This window comes from Battus philenor, unplaced genomic scaffold, assembly GCF_028537555.1.
Source record: "Battus philenor isolate CCGP_79_NKW_IND1 unplaced genomic scaffold, ilBatPhil1.0.hap1 SCAF_6, whole genome shotgun sequence".
Taxonomy (NCBI): Eukaryota; Metazoa; Arthropoda; class Insecta; order Lepidoptera; family Papilionidae; genus Battus; species Battus philenor.
The window spans coordinates 14,867,430-14,884,521 of record NW_027181726.1 but is presented as its reverse complement, the minus strand read 5'-3'; the positions used below and the strand labels follow the sequence as shown (position 1 = coordinate 14,884,521).

Genomic DNA, 17,092 nt, shown 5'->3' with positions numbered 1-17,092 from the left:
GATTAATCAATCTATCTTTTATTGATCCTTTTGAGAAATCAACGTTATTATGGGTTTGTTTTAAAGTTTCTAGTATTTTAATACCTTAATTTTTTTACTTATTACTATAATGCATTTAATAGAAGTTAAAAGTAAAATAAATATGTCGAAAATAATAACGCGTTAAAAAAAAGAAATATATATTTTTTGTTATGTTTTCTTCCCAAAATACTGGAATCTAAAAAAGTCTAAAATTTTAAAAATAGCAATGTGAACGCTCAAGCTGAGTTGTCAAAAAGTTGGCATTTAATCCATCTGTTTTATTTTGCTGATAACTATTTTCGTTTAGCAGCTGGAGAATTTGATAACAATATAGCAATTATAAAATTGTAAATCAACTTAAAAAATACTAGTTGTAAGTTTCAAATACGTGATTTTTATTTAACTTTAATAAAATAATAATATAAATAAAATAATTAAACAATAGCCAATTATTTTTTCACTAAATTTCTTTGTAATATTCTTCTTTGTTAGTATATATATATATTATTTTTAGCGAGTTTTTCATGTGGGTGAGTTTTGGAAACAAGTGATTAGTGACATAATGGTGTAAACCTCCATCGGCATATTGAAAGTTATTGATAAATATAAAGATAAAATAATGGATACACTGAATGATGGAAGTCCTCTATCTGAGGCCGAGGGCTTCGTGGAAAACGAAACGGACTACTCAAGCATCAGAGGGAAGGTATATTTTTTTCGATAATTTCTTAATTTTCCCGCTATTTTTTTCCGCCAAATTAACAAAACACCTAAGTCATTTCTAAATTTAATTGTGGTAAACTAAACGTCGAGAAAACATGGTCTGTGTAACACTGCATGGCTCTTCTCCTACAAAACACAAATGGTATACAAATATTTTGTTCTTAGATGAAGGTGCTATTGCTGACGAAATTACTGATCTTCTATCGTAATTTTCTAGTCTTAATTTTATTAGAGTAGATATGGTTTTAATCAAGATGTTATGTTCAAAATAATGTTTTTATTGCACTTTGATGATGGCTTTGTCATTTAGCATAGTATGAATGTCCCAACTGTTTTGTTAGTTACAGGGATAATAGAATAATGATAAAATAAGGATATCAATGAAAAAAAATAGTAATGTTTGAAATATTTCACAATAGTGTTAATGTTGCACAAGATGGTTTATTCATGTTTAATATTTCATACATATTGTAACAATAATTGCATCATCCATTGTATTGTGAAATACCTATCGGATAATTGAATTTATTATTTCTTTATTAGTTATCAATATATTATGTGAACATGATTTAAAATTATGCTTAGATATAACCCATTAGGATCATTTCCGTTATCCAGCATTTTTCTGTTGTGTGCTGTGATCTGCAACTAAAAGAAACTGTGCTCATTATGCATTAAGGTTGGCTCTAATATAGCAAACCTAACTCCTCAATAAATCTACTTGACCCTTGATGTCACTGGAGATTTCAGATGGCACATGCAATATTTGAATAAATTATAGAAATGCATACCTCATATGTTTAGGTAATTAACTAAATATAAAGAAATCAAATCTAAAATATGATGTATTATGAACAATCCAATTCCCACAGTACTGTAAACCTTTTATAAAATAGAGAATGCTATGTTACAAAATTAAGTTCCGTGAAAGTATAGAAGAGAATTCATGACAGCAACTGTTTTTTAACCAACCAACAGGTTATTTAAATTACAAATCATTGTACATTGTGTATAAATTTTTGTTTTCGTGAATTTAATTTAGATTTTTTTTACAATTGTATTTAAACCATTTTAATATTTGAAAATGGGTGATTCTGAACTAGGTAAAACAGTGCCTGTTTCTTGCCTTTTTTTCCATCTCAAAAGGAAATACCTTCATATTGGTTGTAATATTTCACTTTCCTTCTTACATTAAAACATAAATCTAAACTTAGACCAACTGTCTTGTACCAAAAACTAGATATAGAGATAAAGTATTCTGCGTATTATAATTTGATCATCGAGTGAAATATCTCCTACCGTTTATATACCCAGTTTTGCATTTGAATCATGTTTACATCTAGTTAATTGCCTAACCTATGAAGTATGATAATTGTATATAAAATTCATTTGTTAAATAAAAAATTAAAAAGATAACATAGCCTTACTGAATGATTAGGGTAAATTGTGGGTGCTGCTAGTTCCTGTATTCTTAATAACTTTATATGAATTAAGAAACAACATCATTGCTCAGACATAGTCTAGAAAAATATTTTGAACAAACCAGCATTTCCTTAAGCCAACAATGCTGAAATTATTTACCAAATTCACTAATCCGGTCCCACTAAATTATGTCTATGGCTTCGGTTTCAGTGGTGTGTACATTACTAGGCCAATGATACATACACAAACATAATAATAGTAACAAATGTATTTTTTATTAAAATTAATATTGAAAAAACATTAATGGCCACTCAGGTGATTGGAAATAGGCCAAACATTTTTTAAAATATTTGAAAAAAAAAGCCTTCTCAAAGATACAATATCTGGCCTTGCATTGCCTGCAAGCGACTTTGAATATGTTATTGATCTACCCAGGGTGGTCGCTGACGCCGCCTCTACTAGACTTTTCAGTTCCAATGATAGTTAGCTTTCACAAACCTAAGACTATTTATTTCAGAGTTGCATTACCTAGAACAATACACAAGTTTTATTTTTTATTTTTAGATGATATTGGTAAGTCCTACTGCTGATGAATATGATTTGCTAAGAAAGCAGCTTTTGGAGCGGATGGAGGCTGGTAATGGAGAGATCATATATGATATTGGACAGGGAGAAGGTAGGAGAGTTAAACAATGTCAAATATATAAAAGTTTTTAATTTAAAAATTTTTAAATCTACTTATAGAACAATAGGACGAATGAGAATTGTATGTAAATGTTTTTGCTTCCTAATTTAGGCAGTCTGTACTTTTCTGATAAATATTTGTCATAATTCATTAATATTTGATAGTCACTTTTGGAAGAGGCCATTGTATAGTGTGTGAACAGCTTAAATAATTTTTCATACTTCACTTAGGGGGAAATTCACTGTATTTATTTTATACTTATAAACTTATCTAAGTTTTAAATAACAAATACACTACGTCCAGTAAATTATTTAAATTTAAACATTTTAAGTAACAAAATAATTTAATAATTATTTAAAAAGTATAGCCATTCAATTTAAAATAAAATTATATTTTATTTTATAATACATACAACTATATAAATAATACAGACAACTTTAGTATGGAAATAGAAAAGAACAAGTATATATATGTAATCTTGTCTTTTCATTGGCTAGTGATTTGGCAAGTTACTGCTTGAATTAAGATGATATTTTTAATGCATGGATAGATGGCAAAGGATTGACGGAGGATGAGTACAGTGCGTCGGTGGCCACCCTGCAGTCGTTGGTGAGCGGCGAGCGCGTGTCATGCGTTGAGCTCCGCCGCTGGGACTGCGGCGCGGGACTGGTCGGCCAGTACCTGCTGCGTACCGAACTAGACCACACCGACTTCATGGAGATTCGGTGAGCTTGTTTTCTAAACACACACACAAATGCGCGCGCGCAAACACACACGCACACACGCACGCACACACGCACGCACACACGCACGCACGCACGCACACACACACGCATTCACATTGAATTCTTTTTCCCCCATCTTATTTTCGACACAGGGATATAGACCCACTTTCACCAGCCCTCTTTCTTCCTTCATAATTTATATTATTCAACATACAGCATTCACCCGCATCACATTCACCCGCATCACATTCACGCTCACCCCCACAGATGTCTATGGTAGGATATCATAATCGCCATGCTTGGCAGGTGCGTTGACGATCGCAGAGGGGCATAACCTGTGCAGGGTGTGCAATGCACACGAGCGCCCCCGTCTCACGGGGCGCCGCGGCATTCCCTTCACAACAGAGATGTGCTACAGGCATAAAACAATGAGTGTTATTCTGCCATCATAAGAAAAAAGGCCGTAATTAATACCATACTGTAAGCTATACTTATAAAATAGCTCGTTGGAATATGAAAAAAACCTTGTTACGTCGACAAAGTTAATAGTTACAGCCGGGGGGTAGGGGGTCAGGCCTAGGGGGCGCCAGGGTTTTATTGCACGCGGGCGCTACACGAGCTAGAGCCACCCCTGCTACTGCCCTTCCCCTGGACACTTACTTGTGAGCAATGGCAAACCTATATGATTAATGCACAAGGCGTTAAATATTTAATACTGTACCGGGATTTGAACCTGCTAGGCTACTATTGCTTCATGTTGTAAATTGGTTCAAAATCGCTTTTATTCCTTGAAAACAAGCGTCCTCACAAGCGTTCGAAGTTGATTTTTTTTTCATGAACCATGTAAAGACCCTTGTATATCTCCGTGGGAAGCACAAAACACTACCTACTATTTTTTTATTCATAAATTCGTCGATTATGTTTCAATTTTCATATATCGCATAAGAACAGGTTTCACGTTGTCATACCAAAAAAAAAAACAAATTAAAAGCGACTTATGATTTGATATATCTAGGGTGGCAGTGGTCGGCAACGTGGACGCTGGTAAGTCAACGCTGCTGGGTGTGTTGACCCACGGCGAGCTGGACAATGGGCGTGGGCATGCACGCCAGCGTCTCTTCCGCCACAAGCACGAGCTGGAGAGCGGCCGGACCAGCTCCGTGGGCAACGACATCCTGGGCTTCGACAGCATGGGTAACAAGCTCATCTCTTTTTAAGCCTATTTCTTTCTAAGCAAAACCCAATTAAATTGTTGGATACAACTTGTCTTTTCTCTGCGAGCAGGATTCTTCCTTAAAATCTAATAAAGTTATAAATATCTAATGGATTCAGGCGTTATTTTGCGGAAGCCCATCCTAAGTAAGAAAAGGACCAATATATAGCTGCTTCCGCCAATGCAGTAGTAGTCGTGCAATAAAGTGCACCGCCCGCCAGCCCGCTGATAAATGCGAATGCAGTAAACAATACGAATTACCCAATTATCACAGTTAAGTCACACAACACGTGTTTCACCTCTCCACGGGGCATCTTCAGGAGTTATGTTACATCGATTAGTGCCAAACACAGAGTCTTGTTAAGTAAAAGTTATAAATGCTGAGCGAACAATAAAACATTCTATATTTAAGTATAAAACCTTTATTTGAATTACTTGGTTTAGGTAACGTGGTGAATAAACCTGACCACGGCACCCTGGACTGGGTGAAGATCTGCGAAAAGTCCTCCAAGGTGATCACTTTTATTGACCTTGCTGGCCACGAGCGCTACCTCAAGACCACCGTGTTTGGCATGACTGGCCACGCACCTGACTTCGGCATGCTTATGGTGAGAGTTTTTTTTTTATTTACATAACGAGGTTTAGACTATAGCATTCCACACTCTGATCCTCCAAAGCTGTGGAACATGTAATGCCAATGCCCCAGTGTAGGATCCAATCCCATAAAATAAAATTAACATTCCAATTTTTGATGTGATTTTTGGTGTGTTTATGTAAAACTAGTCAAGTTATATTATTGTTACAAAGCACGAGTTACAGAACTCTCTAAACAATAAACACGGAACCCTAGGATCAAGAAGTGATGTGAACACGTGAGACCTTGTAGTTATATATAGATTTTTGTGTACGGTTCTCGGAAATTCAAACTGAGTACTATCTCAAACTTACTAGAACCTTCTCCGTAGCATAATTAGGTATACTCCTCATGTCGACAGTTAAGTGTTTTTTTCGAGTTATAAGATTGAGATCTATAATCAGTGGTACAAAGTGACTATTTGTTAAGTTATTTGGACAGTGATTTATTAAGCGACTTGGAAGCGAAGTTTGGACTAAGCCAAAGTATATTTTGTGTTAGAGGAGGGTGACCATCTGATTTGTGAATAAAATACTCCTTGTGAACCAGCGGTGTTTCATTCCGTGTCAGTAGTCAGAAACACTACGTAACAATATGCAATAAGCCGGCTGCTGTATTTATAATAATGGTCATATATGTTATTTTTTTATTTAAAGATACCTAGATGATTATTATCGTAATAAATGGTATCACCACTAAAGTAAGATTTTAAAAAAGTAATGAATTTAAATATATACAAAATTTCATTGCAAATGATGTATGTTTACGAAATATTTTTTTCTTGTTTTGGGACAGAGTTTTTATTCCTCTTTTATTTTTTTTTAATCCTTTTTTGTGGCCTTCTGTTATTCCTCTAAAATCTATCTTTCCACTTCTTTCATTCTTTTCCACGCTTAATTCCGTTCATTCATCGCCTCGTTCCTCAAATATCACAGAATTGTCATATTTAAATATTTATTTATGATATTTTATATTTTTATCCTTCTTATAATATGCTATTATTACTATTTATCACAGATCACCATTTTTTTTATTTAATTCTAATTTTACCTCCTGTTTACTTGTTGGCTTACCCGATCTGTATTTGTTTTATTAATTTTTTTGACATTCTTCACTATCCCCCTGCAGAACTCCAGAAACACTGGCCTATCGTTGCTATCTCCCATTAGTAATTATGAAATATCGTAAAGATATTCATACATTGTGAAGGCTTTATAAATTTGATCATTATTCTCTTAAAGGGATCATAAGAAGTAGAGAAGAGGGACTCACTAGGCTATCCTCTTTGACCAAGGAAGTCTGTATTACTACTCAGGGATAACAAAACATTAATTGTATATTACAATAAAAATAAGTTAAGGAGATTTCCTTTGCGGTGTTTGTGGACAATAATGAATTAGTCTAGCATCTTCAACGCGTATTGGATGTGATTATACATGAAATTGACGATGTTGATAGATCGGTGCGAATGCTGGTATAGTGGGCATGACGAAGGAGCACCTGGGCCTGGCGCTGGCGCTGTCCGTGCCCGTGTTCGTGGTCGTCACCAAGATCGACATGTGCCCGCCCAACGTCCTCCAGGTGATCATATCATACTTGAAATTCATTCGACTTTACCTACAATTTAGAAGCCTTTGAACATTGCTCTGATCATAAGATTAAGCTTGGACATTTATTTACAGGATTAATAAAAAAGTAAGGATACGTTTACACGATGGCATATGTCTTGTTTTTTTAGTCACTGTTCTTTTTGTGGTCGACGCGTCTTTACGTTTTCTTAATAATACGCAAAAATAAATAAAAATCTTATGGTTTAATCGCCTGAAACATTATTCGCTTGAATAAAAAGTGCTTGAATGTTACGGTGAAAAAAATAATTACAAATTAATTGATAAAATAAATTGGTTTCAATAGTTTTTAAAAGATAGCCAAGTAAAATATCGCTAAGTTTGTTAACAATAATCGTCACCCACTAGATTCATCCGTCCCTTTCATTTGCATACAAAAGTGCGAGTGAAAGAGCGCTAGTAAATAAAAAAATAGATACTGAAATAATTCTGTTGTTATCCAGGACAACTTGAAGCTGCTAATCAGGATTCTGAAGTCGTCCGGATGTAGAAAGGTGCCAGTCATGGTGAAAACTCGTGATGACGTCATCGTCAGTGCTACCAACTTTGTTTCACAGAGGTAATGCCTTTACAACTGTCTCTTTCTAATGGTCGACAATTATTGAGACAAATTGTATCTTCGAAAATACCATACCGTGCTATTATTAATCCAAATGTTTTATTTTTTATTTACATTAATTTATTCAGATCGTACCATGGCTTGATATATATATATATATATATATATATATATATATATATATATATATATATATATATATATATATATATATTGTTAGCAGTCGTTAAAATGAAGTGGTTATGTGAGGGGGTACTCTTGCAATTGGTATTAATGTAGGGTAGTTTTGGAAATTTTGTCGATTATATATAATTGAGACAAACCCACTAGCTTGGACAGTTCCAAATTCGAGAACAAGATCTTTTCTCTGAATCCAACTAGGATTAGCAGCATTCGGGAAACTTCGAAATATTTTCTTGTCGAAAATATCGCAATGTTTGAAGACAAATGTCTGATCAATGCGTTGTTATTGATGACATACGAATTTGAGACGTGGTCGCTTAAAGTAAGCCTAATAAAAAGCCACAAGGTCACCCAGAGGGCAACAGAGAAAGTTATGCTACGGGTTTCGTTGAGAGATTGAAATAAAGAGATCCACAGAAGAACCTGTAAGCAACGTAGCTTAAAAAATTACTTGTCTGGAGTGGCAGTGGTCGAGGTATATCACTCGTGCAGTGAAATTAGAAATGAAAAGAACTAGTTACCGATATAAATAAAAAAATTTTCGTCTGAAGTGGCATTGGGCGGAGAACATCGCATTTGTAGCCAAAATTAGAGATCCGCAGACGAACGCACGTCACGGTGGTAGTTGAAAAATTGGTCGTCTGAAGTGGCATTGGGCGGAGAACATCGCATTTGTAGCCAAAATTAGAGATCCGCAGACGAACGCACGTCACGGTGGTAGTTGAAAAATTGGTCGTCTGAAGTGGCATTGGGCGGAGAACATCGCATTTGTAGCCAAAATTAGAGATCCGCAGAAGAGCGAAGGTCACCATGGTAGCTTGAAAAATTGGTCGTCTGAAGTGGCATTGGGCGGAAGACATTGCATTTGTAGCCAAAATTAGAGATCCGCAGAAGAACGAAGGTCATCATGGTAGCTCGAAAAATCATTTGTCTAAAGTGGCAGTGGTCGGAAATAACCCCTGTGTAGCCTTAATCAGAATTGCGAAGACAAGGAGAACAACCAAAGTTACTGATATGAATGAAGAATTGTTCGTCTGAAGTGGCAGCGGGGCACATCGCTAGAGTGGACCGACGATATAATTAACGATGCGGGCAGCGCAAGACCGATCGTCGTTGCAAACTTGAGGGGAATCCTATGCCTTGCAGTGAGCGTCTAACATCTGACATGAATGAATGAATGAATGAATTTTGGAAAAATTAGTTGTGTAGATTATGGCTTATGAAAGCGGACGCTAGTATCGAAGAATACGCTAGTATCACTGCTATAGTGTAATACAGCGTGATGTAATAACTAAGAATTTAGTATCAATAGTTTGTTTATTACAATTCCAAATACATTCCCCTATGTTGTCTTACTGTTTTTGGGTCACAAGTGATACTGCGATAAAAAAATAAGCTATTATTTATTTTATTTTATTTAAATTGTGTTTAAAATCTGGTAATTTATAATTTTTTTTTAGTAAATATACTTGGAACAATCCGCAACACACATACAAGCACACATTCCACAAGCAATGATATTAAAAAATGTCTTTCTATTGTATTTGGAGATGTTTTCGCTGTAAGGAGGGCAATTACAGCTTCATCGAAACAGAAGGGTCTGTGAACTTTAAAAAAAAAACTTGATATACGTATTACAGTTGCACCATGACACTCACACGAAGGCATCAGCTCGGCACGTGTAAGTGTAATAGTGTGGGCGTAGACCGCTCGGAAATTTAAGGAAGAATAAGGATTCTACCTCGGATCTATCACGCTCGGCTTGCAGGGCCGCCCCAAACGGATCAGATAGTGTGATGTGTGGTGCCTGTTGTTGTTGTTTCGTACGCGATATTGTGTGTGATGTGTCGCTGGTGGTGTTGATGATGCTTTAGTGGGAGCGGCTCTTGTAGTACCGCTACCCCCACTTTATCTACCATTATCCCTTACTTCCATACAATATATTCAGTGAACGGTACTTCCGTCGCAGGCTATGTCCAATCTTCCAAGTTTCAAACGTGACCGGCGAGAACCTGGAGCTGCTGACAATGTTCCTCAACCTCCTGAAGACCCGCATGCCCTCCCAAGACGACAAACCCGCGGAGTTCCAGATCGACGACACATACTCTGTACCTGTAAGTCCACACTTCTCATCTATTCTCAATAAACTGATCACCCTTACTTTGGCGTGGTAGTACAAGGACAAATAGTACAGGAAACTAAAATATTTGGCTTTGTGTCTTGCAGGGCGTAGGTACGGTAGTATCGGGGACGACACTGGCTGGTACTATCCGACTCAACGACACGCTGCTGCTGGGACCGGACGCGCTGGGGCGCTTCGCCCCCGTAGCAGTGCGCGGGATCCATCGTAAGCGTATGCCCGTGCCCGAGGTGCGAGGCGGGCAGACGGCCAGCTTTGCGCTCAAAAAGGTTTTATTTTTGTCATGTATAAACTCTTTTACAGCTTAACCGTGTTGGAAGTGCATAATCAGTATTTGCAGGATAGGAATAACAAAACGCAATAATTAGATGCACGTGTTGCTGTCTCGCTCAATTTGATTATCGCTTTCATTTTGGTGTACGTCTGAATGCAATAACTTCAGACAGATGTCGTTAGTAGACTACCAACTACAGTTACAAATAAACTACAATTTCATATTCCTTTCAGATAAAAAGGTCCCAGATCCGTAAGGGTATGGTGATGGTGTCTCCGGCGCTCAACCCGCAAGCCTGCTGGCAGTTCGAGGGCGAGATTCTCGTGCTGCACCACCCTACCACCATATCGTCTCGATACCAAGCCATGGGTAAAGAATCTTGGATTCCTCTTATAATATTCTGACAGGTTGCACATTAGCCTCCTCAGACAATGTAGATTGATGAATATCAAAGTTTACTACCACCATTGTCGACAGTGCCCATGTTAACTGATATATATACAAATGTCCGCTTTCATAAGGTTTATCACTTTCAATTTAAGATTATTAATTTTGTTAATCATTGTTTATCATGTAACGGAATGCTAAAACAATTGCTCGAACACAATGTTGATATCGATTTGAAATTAATCACCAGTTAACAAACAATAAAGAGAGAATCGAGTTTCCCGAACCTTCCTTTGACGACTTGACAAAATGAAAATTAACTTATCGACTAAGTAAACGCTTAACATTTTTTATCTCTAAAGTTATTTCTAAAAATTAACTTTTTTTTCTTTGTACTATTTCACATTATAGTATTACTAGCTGTTCCCGCAAACGTTGCTTTGCAAAAAAAAATAAAGTTTTTAATTAACAAATAAAAAATAAGGGTTTGATCGTAGAGGGGTGAAAATTTAGGGTTGTATGTATATTTGTATGCTGTATCATAAAAAAATAAAAACAAAAAATTTTGTATAAAAAATAGAATAAAAAATTTAGGGGTGGACCACCCTTATCACTTAGGGGTATGAAAAATAGATAGTAGCCTTCTGAATACGCATATAAAATTTGGTAAAAATCGGTCAAGCCGTTTGTGATTAGCTTCTCCTTTTAAATGTATTTTTATTTTGATTTTACCGGATTACTGCTTGGATTACATTTTTAGAATCGAATATATGTCTTTCTTCACTTCTTCACCACAAGATTGATACCAGTCTGAAATCTATCTGCTTTACTGTATATACAAGTGTTGTCACAGATTTTGTTTACAAAACTTGTCTAAGAAAGTAGAGTGGTTATCGAGCTGATTGTATGACAGTGCACTGCGGGAGCGTCAGGCAGACTGCGTCGATCCTGTCGATGTCGCGCGACTGCCTGCGCACCGGTGACAAGGCGCTGGTGCGGTTCCGCTTCATCAAGCACCCGGAGTACCTCAAGCACGGTCAGCGCATGGTTAGTACACCTTTTCCTCTCAAAGCTGAAATGCCTAGAATGGATTTGATGAAAAAACGGAAGCCAGCAGCAGGGCTTTTTGATTCAGGGGGAGGGGGCCTTGTTTAGCGGACAGCGAGGGAGTTTAAAATATAGAGTTATGCTTTGTTATGTGCATAATAAAGAGTATTACATAACCTTGATTAGGTATGGTTATAATGTAACATTGTTAAAAGGTTATTGGGTCCAAAAGGTTTTAAACTTGCTATCACAAGCCAGTAGACGCAGCCTACCTACTTTACTATAGTGTGTATTACTTTATGGTGGCGATCTTTGGGGGAGGCCTATCTTGCTTTTAAAATTATGGTGCCAGCGAAGAACACCTACCATGGACTTCCAAGAGAACCAACAGATATCTTGATTAACTTCGCAACCAGTAGATTATGGACTACTTCGACAACATACCTGAGGTAACCAGAGTCTCGATAAGCTGGTCTCTTTAGGAAAAATAGAGAAAAAGAGACCATAAAGACAAATAACGAGCCGATGGATGGATGTTGTGCGGGTGGTGACCAACCTCTCAGTAACAATAGCACTCAGAAAAGCAGGTCTCTAACCTGTGGTCCTCCATGAAGGGCATGACCATCGGCAATACTGATAAACGACCAAGAAAGTGGGCGTCTGATCTCGGCTGATATGATGGTCATGATAACGTACCGAAATGACTTGACTTGTTTCCCAATTTAAGACACAGTGTGACTTCGGGTATGTAGTCAAATAAACTTGCAGGTGTTCCGCGAAGGCCGCACGAAGGCGGTGGGTAACGTACTGCGACCGGAGCCGGTGTCGGCGAGCAGGCCGCAGGCACCGCGCCACAAGCACGAGCAGCAGCAGCAACAGCATCCGCAGCACAACCAGCAGCGGCGGCAGCCCGACCATGACGTCAGTACACACACCATACAAACCTTCTCAAATCTTTCACTTGAACATTGTCACATGAATTCTACCCTTTAAAAATCATTGTCTCCATTAGTAATACAACCAAGCCCCCTACCATATTGATACTGAACTAAATAAGATAGTAATAGTTCTCAAGGGTGTGTATATATATATATATATATATATATACCCTTGAGAACTATTACTATTTATATTATATATATATATATATATATATATATATATATATATCCATAACATCACGTCACTTTATCTAATATACATATAACCAATTTCATTATCTTGGTGGGTGGACAACCCAATCTTCACTCCAAAACCTTAAGGTCCCAGTGTCTACTTTTCTGCTGGCTATTTAGTCTGTTGACTGCAACTTTAATGTGTCAAATAGGGCTTTTTCAGTAAATATACATTTTTTACTATCTACATGCAAGTCATAAACAATTCCATTCACACTTTCTTAAGATTGACAGCACTATCAATCCTTCACTTTACATTTAATAAATGAAGCAAATAACCTAAATTTTCAGTATACAATGAAATTACCGAATTCATAGTAATTGTTTCCACTTACAAATGGTTAGGCCTCACTTTTAAGTTCATGCCGTGGACAGTTTTTTTAACATTAGCTACAGAATTATCACTTCTCAGCATTCTGTTTTCCCATTGCAAGTGCCTGGTCTATTGTATCATAGTGTAGTGTTCGGGACAGATAACTTGCATAGCTAGTTTAATGAGACCTGCTTGTAATGCATCCCAGTTGACATTTACAGACCAGACCACTTACAGACTTCCTACCACCGAACACTCTAGACTAGATCATTAGACGATCTAGTATGTGCAACACCACTGCTCTTGTACCACTAAAAATAATTATGGGCATACAACTCTTACTTTCTTTAAGTATTCACCTTGGTATCCTTCTTACGTTCTCTTTCAATTCCTGTAGCAACAAGAGAAAGATGCAGATGTAACCGCTGCAGACTCTCCGTTCGAGGTGCAGGCCGACAAACGCAGCGCAGGCGGGGGGCGACGACCGCGCAAGAGACACGACAAGCCAGGGCAACCCTCGCAGTCGGCTGTGCCCGCAAACTAAATAACATTTTACATTTTCTTCTACTACAATAGTATTCAATGCTGGTAAAGCTAACTAGACAATTTTCCCAAATAATTTTTTTTTACTAATTTATTTAACCAAAGCTTCCATCTAGTAGACCAGAAAGGGAACCTACAATGTTAATTGATATCATACAGCATACAAATATATTTATACAAAATATTCAAAAAATACAAATACTTTGTCGAAGAGGTCAACGAGAAACAATTTGTTTGCACAAAAGAAACTGAAATGTCCATTTACTTACAAAGTCTAGTTAGACATGCAGCAGGCTTTGAATTACAAAATCTCTCCTGGTGAGCAGATTTGTTAAGGTAATAAATAGTACAAGAACACTATAAAACTTCTCAATATGTCTACTTAATATACATCTTAAGATATGCACATAATATTTTTGTAATCTAAAATTTTTCTTCTTTTTATTCAGAATGCACCATATTTTAGGTACAGCTAGTATACTGGTATATTTTCTAATTAGTATTTTTGTGAAGTACATTATTATAAAATATCTAGAAGAGAATGTAAACATTTTTATTCTAATTGAATAGGTGCGAGTTTCAAATTTGGAACAATTTTTAGATGTCATGGTTCTTTGGGATAAGATTTTTGAAAATAAGCATTCATTTGTCTATTTCAGCAATACATGTTTAGTAAATATCATATATATGTAGCATATCAGTGTGTTGTGATGCGGTGGAAGATATTTTGTTAATTTTTCTTTCATTTGACATTAAAATTTCATACCATAGTCTATAAGGTTTTTTTTGGAAGTTAATTATTTGTGTTGATAGAAATGTATATTGATTTTATAAAAAAAATATTATTGCAAAAAAGCACTTATATATTATAATTTTTTACCAAAATTGGGGCAATATTTATTTGATTAGGTAAATTTGGTGTCTGTCCAATATAACACATTGCAGTACAATATATAAGCATAGTTTTGTAATACAACTGTACTTTTACCACTGGTAGGTATGTTTCTCTTTTACATTCTCCTCGGAGGATATGTCATTATAACTCTGATCAAACTTTATGGATGTATGACAAGGATTTGACTCAGAAATAGTATGAGCAAGTCATTATATTAGATCTATACATATGTAGATGTTTTTAATGCTTCAAAGTGTTTTGTCAGGGGAAAGCTATCCCCGTTTAGTATTTGTTTTGATACTATTGTAATGTGATTGTCTAGTTTAAGCCAGAAGATATTTTAAATGACTTACTTCAAGATTTGAGAAATTAAATTACCTCAAAATGTTCAATTGTTATTATTTGCCATGTTCTAAATAAAAATATATCTATGCACTATCACTACAGCAGTATCCATTCAGTCAATTTCACATCAGTATCAAATTTGTCTCAATATTTCATCAATAGTATATTCACATGTGAAGTATCTTTTCGGATGAGGTTAAAAAGCTAATATTTAATGTGAAGATGACATATTTATACTGATGTGAAATAAAATTAAAAGTACAAAGTGACTATTTCTTTATCTGTTTCTTAGCATCTTCAATTCCTTCCCTCAAGTTTTGACTAAATCTTCTTAAAAATGACATAAGCGAATCAACTTTCCTTGGATCCATTTCAGATGCTTTCTCTTTTCCTCGATAAAATACAGATATGGCTAATTGTGCTGCCCTTCTTACTGGATATGAATCTGCAATTTTTTGCACAAGACGCTCATTGTTTGCCAAATATCTGAGTAGGGTTCGAAGAGGCATTGTAACTTTTCACTTAAATGATGTTTCAAAAGAGCACATGTTCCGATACTTCTGCAGCAGTTCTCGCTTTAACCGTAATTGTGTTCTTAGTATTTCAAACTGCTTTAATTGATCCTGCTTGTTGTAGTCGATACCAGGTAATCGTTTAATCTGAAAGTTTCAAAAATTACAAAATGTTAAAAAATATGCAAATATTACAACAAACTCAATTTAAGACTATTTTATGTTTATAATGATAAACGTGTCTTAAATTATGATCAATATCTATGAATATATCTATTGAAACAAGTACACAATACTTATTTATAGTCATTTTCATGACAGTGTATATAAAAATAGATTAAACTAGGTCTTTAAACCACATTACACAGATCAAAAAGACACAAGAATAAGCATAAAAAAATATACACTCTTTATAATTATATATTTGCAATTATTTAATACATAATTCTGTTGACAGTATAACAATAACTAAATTAAACATTAAGAAAATTGCAAATATTATCTAGATTGAAAACATAAAAGCCAGTAAGTTTTCTCAGATAACTTGCTGCTTATGGAGAAAATGGAACAAAATAAAATGTAGTTGCCAGCCTCGCCTGATGTTAACTCCTGGCATGGTCATAATGCTACATGCTTAAATAGGACAAACCAATTTACTCTCTACTTGAAAACTCCCAAATTATAGTTAGCTAGAAAAAATGAAGCTAGTAGGTTTCTCCATACCTTAGCTGTTTGAAGTGCTACCAATAAATATTTATTCCAATACACATCAATTGTTGTCGATATATGATGTACAATAAAAAAAAAAAAGTATATACCTGAGATCGGGCAACGTCAAATTTTTTCTGCAATTCCAAGACCTTCTGACTGCAATCTTGAGACTCACGAGCTTTTGCCGAATTATCGTGGAAATCACGTTCAACGCTAAAAAATTACACGTTGACAATTATTATATATATGAAGAATACAACGAAATTATCTAAAAATATATCTTGATAAAAATACCTTCGTATGATTTCGTAAACAATCGGTAAAAAGTCTACGTCTACATCTTGAACTGTTAAGGGACTGAAGTTGTTTGGATCGGAAAGATCGGCGTTGTTCTCCATTTAAAGATAATTATGTTATGACAAATTTAAATAAAAATATATGAGGACTTGCCTAAATGTAAGCGTTTGTACAGAATAGGTACAGCATACCAAAAAAAATTGATCACAATTCATCGACAACTTGACAAACGACAATTTTTTTTTAAAGTTTTGGCTTAAGTAGAGAAGATTTTACCAGTCGTCCAATTTTTTATCGTCATATTTTAAAATCCTTTGATCGACTTAAGTATTTTTTTCTAAATCCGACGAATAACAATAATTTATAAATGTTTTATAAATAATTATGCTTCTATAGTAGATACACTTTGATCTGAAAATTTTAAATTACCTTTTAGAGAGTAATATTGTCATAACCGTAAAGATATATTTCTATATATTATATTTTTAGGTAACATACGTAATCAAAAATATTTACGATTAAAATAAATATTTCAGGATATGATTTCACAACAATTAAAAAATATAACAAAAAAAATAACAAAATGTTAGACAAATATGACATATTAGTGATTTTGACAATTTGGTTTGTGTCAAGCTGTCAAATGCAAAGCAATGCATG

The 17,092-nt window shown here is 35.3% G+C and overlaps 2 protein-coding genes across 2 annotated transcripts; one reads left to right on the top strand and one right to left on the bottom strand.

The window, feature by feature from the left end:
- Positions 1–288: 288 nt before the first annotated feature.
- GTPBP1 (GTP-binding protein 1) lies at positions 289–14,992 on the top strand. Its single transcript, XM_068773500.1, has 14 exons — positions 289–394; positions 536–727; positions 2,731–2,842; positions 3,402–3,576; positions 4,592–4,770; positions 5,234–5,397; positions 6,882–7,004; positions 7,495–7,610; positions 9,763–9,907; positions 10,020–10,202; positions 10,441–10,576; positions 11,508–11,641; positions 12,410–12,562; positions 13,527–14,992. Exons 2-14 carry the CDS (start codon positions 641–643, stop codon positions 13,671–13,673), a joined length of 1,854 nt encoding a protein of 617 aa, XP_068629601.1. The 5' UTR covers positions 289–394; positions 536–640; the 3' UTR covers positions 13,674–14,992.
- Positions 14,993–15,330: 338 nt separating this feature from the next.
- On the bottom strand, positions 15,331–16,578 carry MED9 (mediator complex subunit 9). The gene is made up of 3 exons (XM_068773501.1): positions 16,430–16,578; positions 16,243–16,348; positions 15,331–15,571 (listed from the first exon to the last, which is right to left on the bottom strand). The coding sequence occupies exons 1-3, from the start codon at positions 16,531–16,533 to the stop codon at positions 15,431–15,433; spliced, it is 351 nt and encodes a 116-aa protein (XP_068629602.1). The 5' UTR covers positions 16,534–16,578; the 3' UTR covers positions 15,331–15,430.
- Between the last annotated feature and the right edge of the window lie 514 nt (positions 16,579–17,092).

Bases quoted from the DNA above. Each gene is read 5' to 3' on its own strand.
- GTPBP1 (XM_068773500.1), top strand. From the start codon at position 641: ATGGATACACTGAATGATGGAAGTCCTCTATCTGAGGCCGAGGGCTTC. The intron at 7,611-9,762 runs GTAATGCCTTTA...CTTCCGTCGCAG, and splicing joins ACCAACTTTGTTTCACAGAG to GCTATGTCCAATCTTCCAAG. The intron at 9,908-10,019 runs GTAAGTCCACAC...TGTGTCTTGCAG, and splicing joins ACGACACATACTCTGTACCT to GGCGTAGGTACGGTAGTATC.
- MED9 (XM_068773501.1), bottom strand. From the start codon at position 16,533: ATGGAGAACAACGCCGATCTTTCCGATCCAAACAACTTCAGTCCCTTA. The intron at 16,349-16,429 runs GTATTTTTATCA...GTAATTTTTTAG, and splicing joins GTTTACGAAATCATACGAAG to CGTTGAACGTGATTTCCACG. The intron at 15,572-16,242 runs GTATATACTTTT...TGAAACTTTCAG, and splicing joins TTGACGTTGCCCGATCTCAG to ATTAAACGATTACCTGGTAT.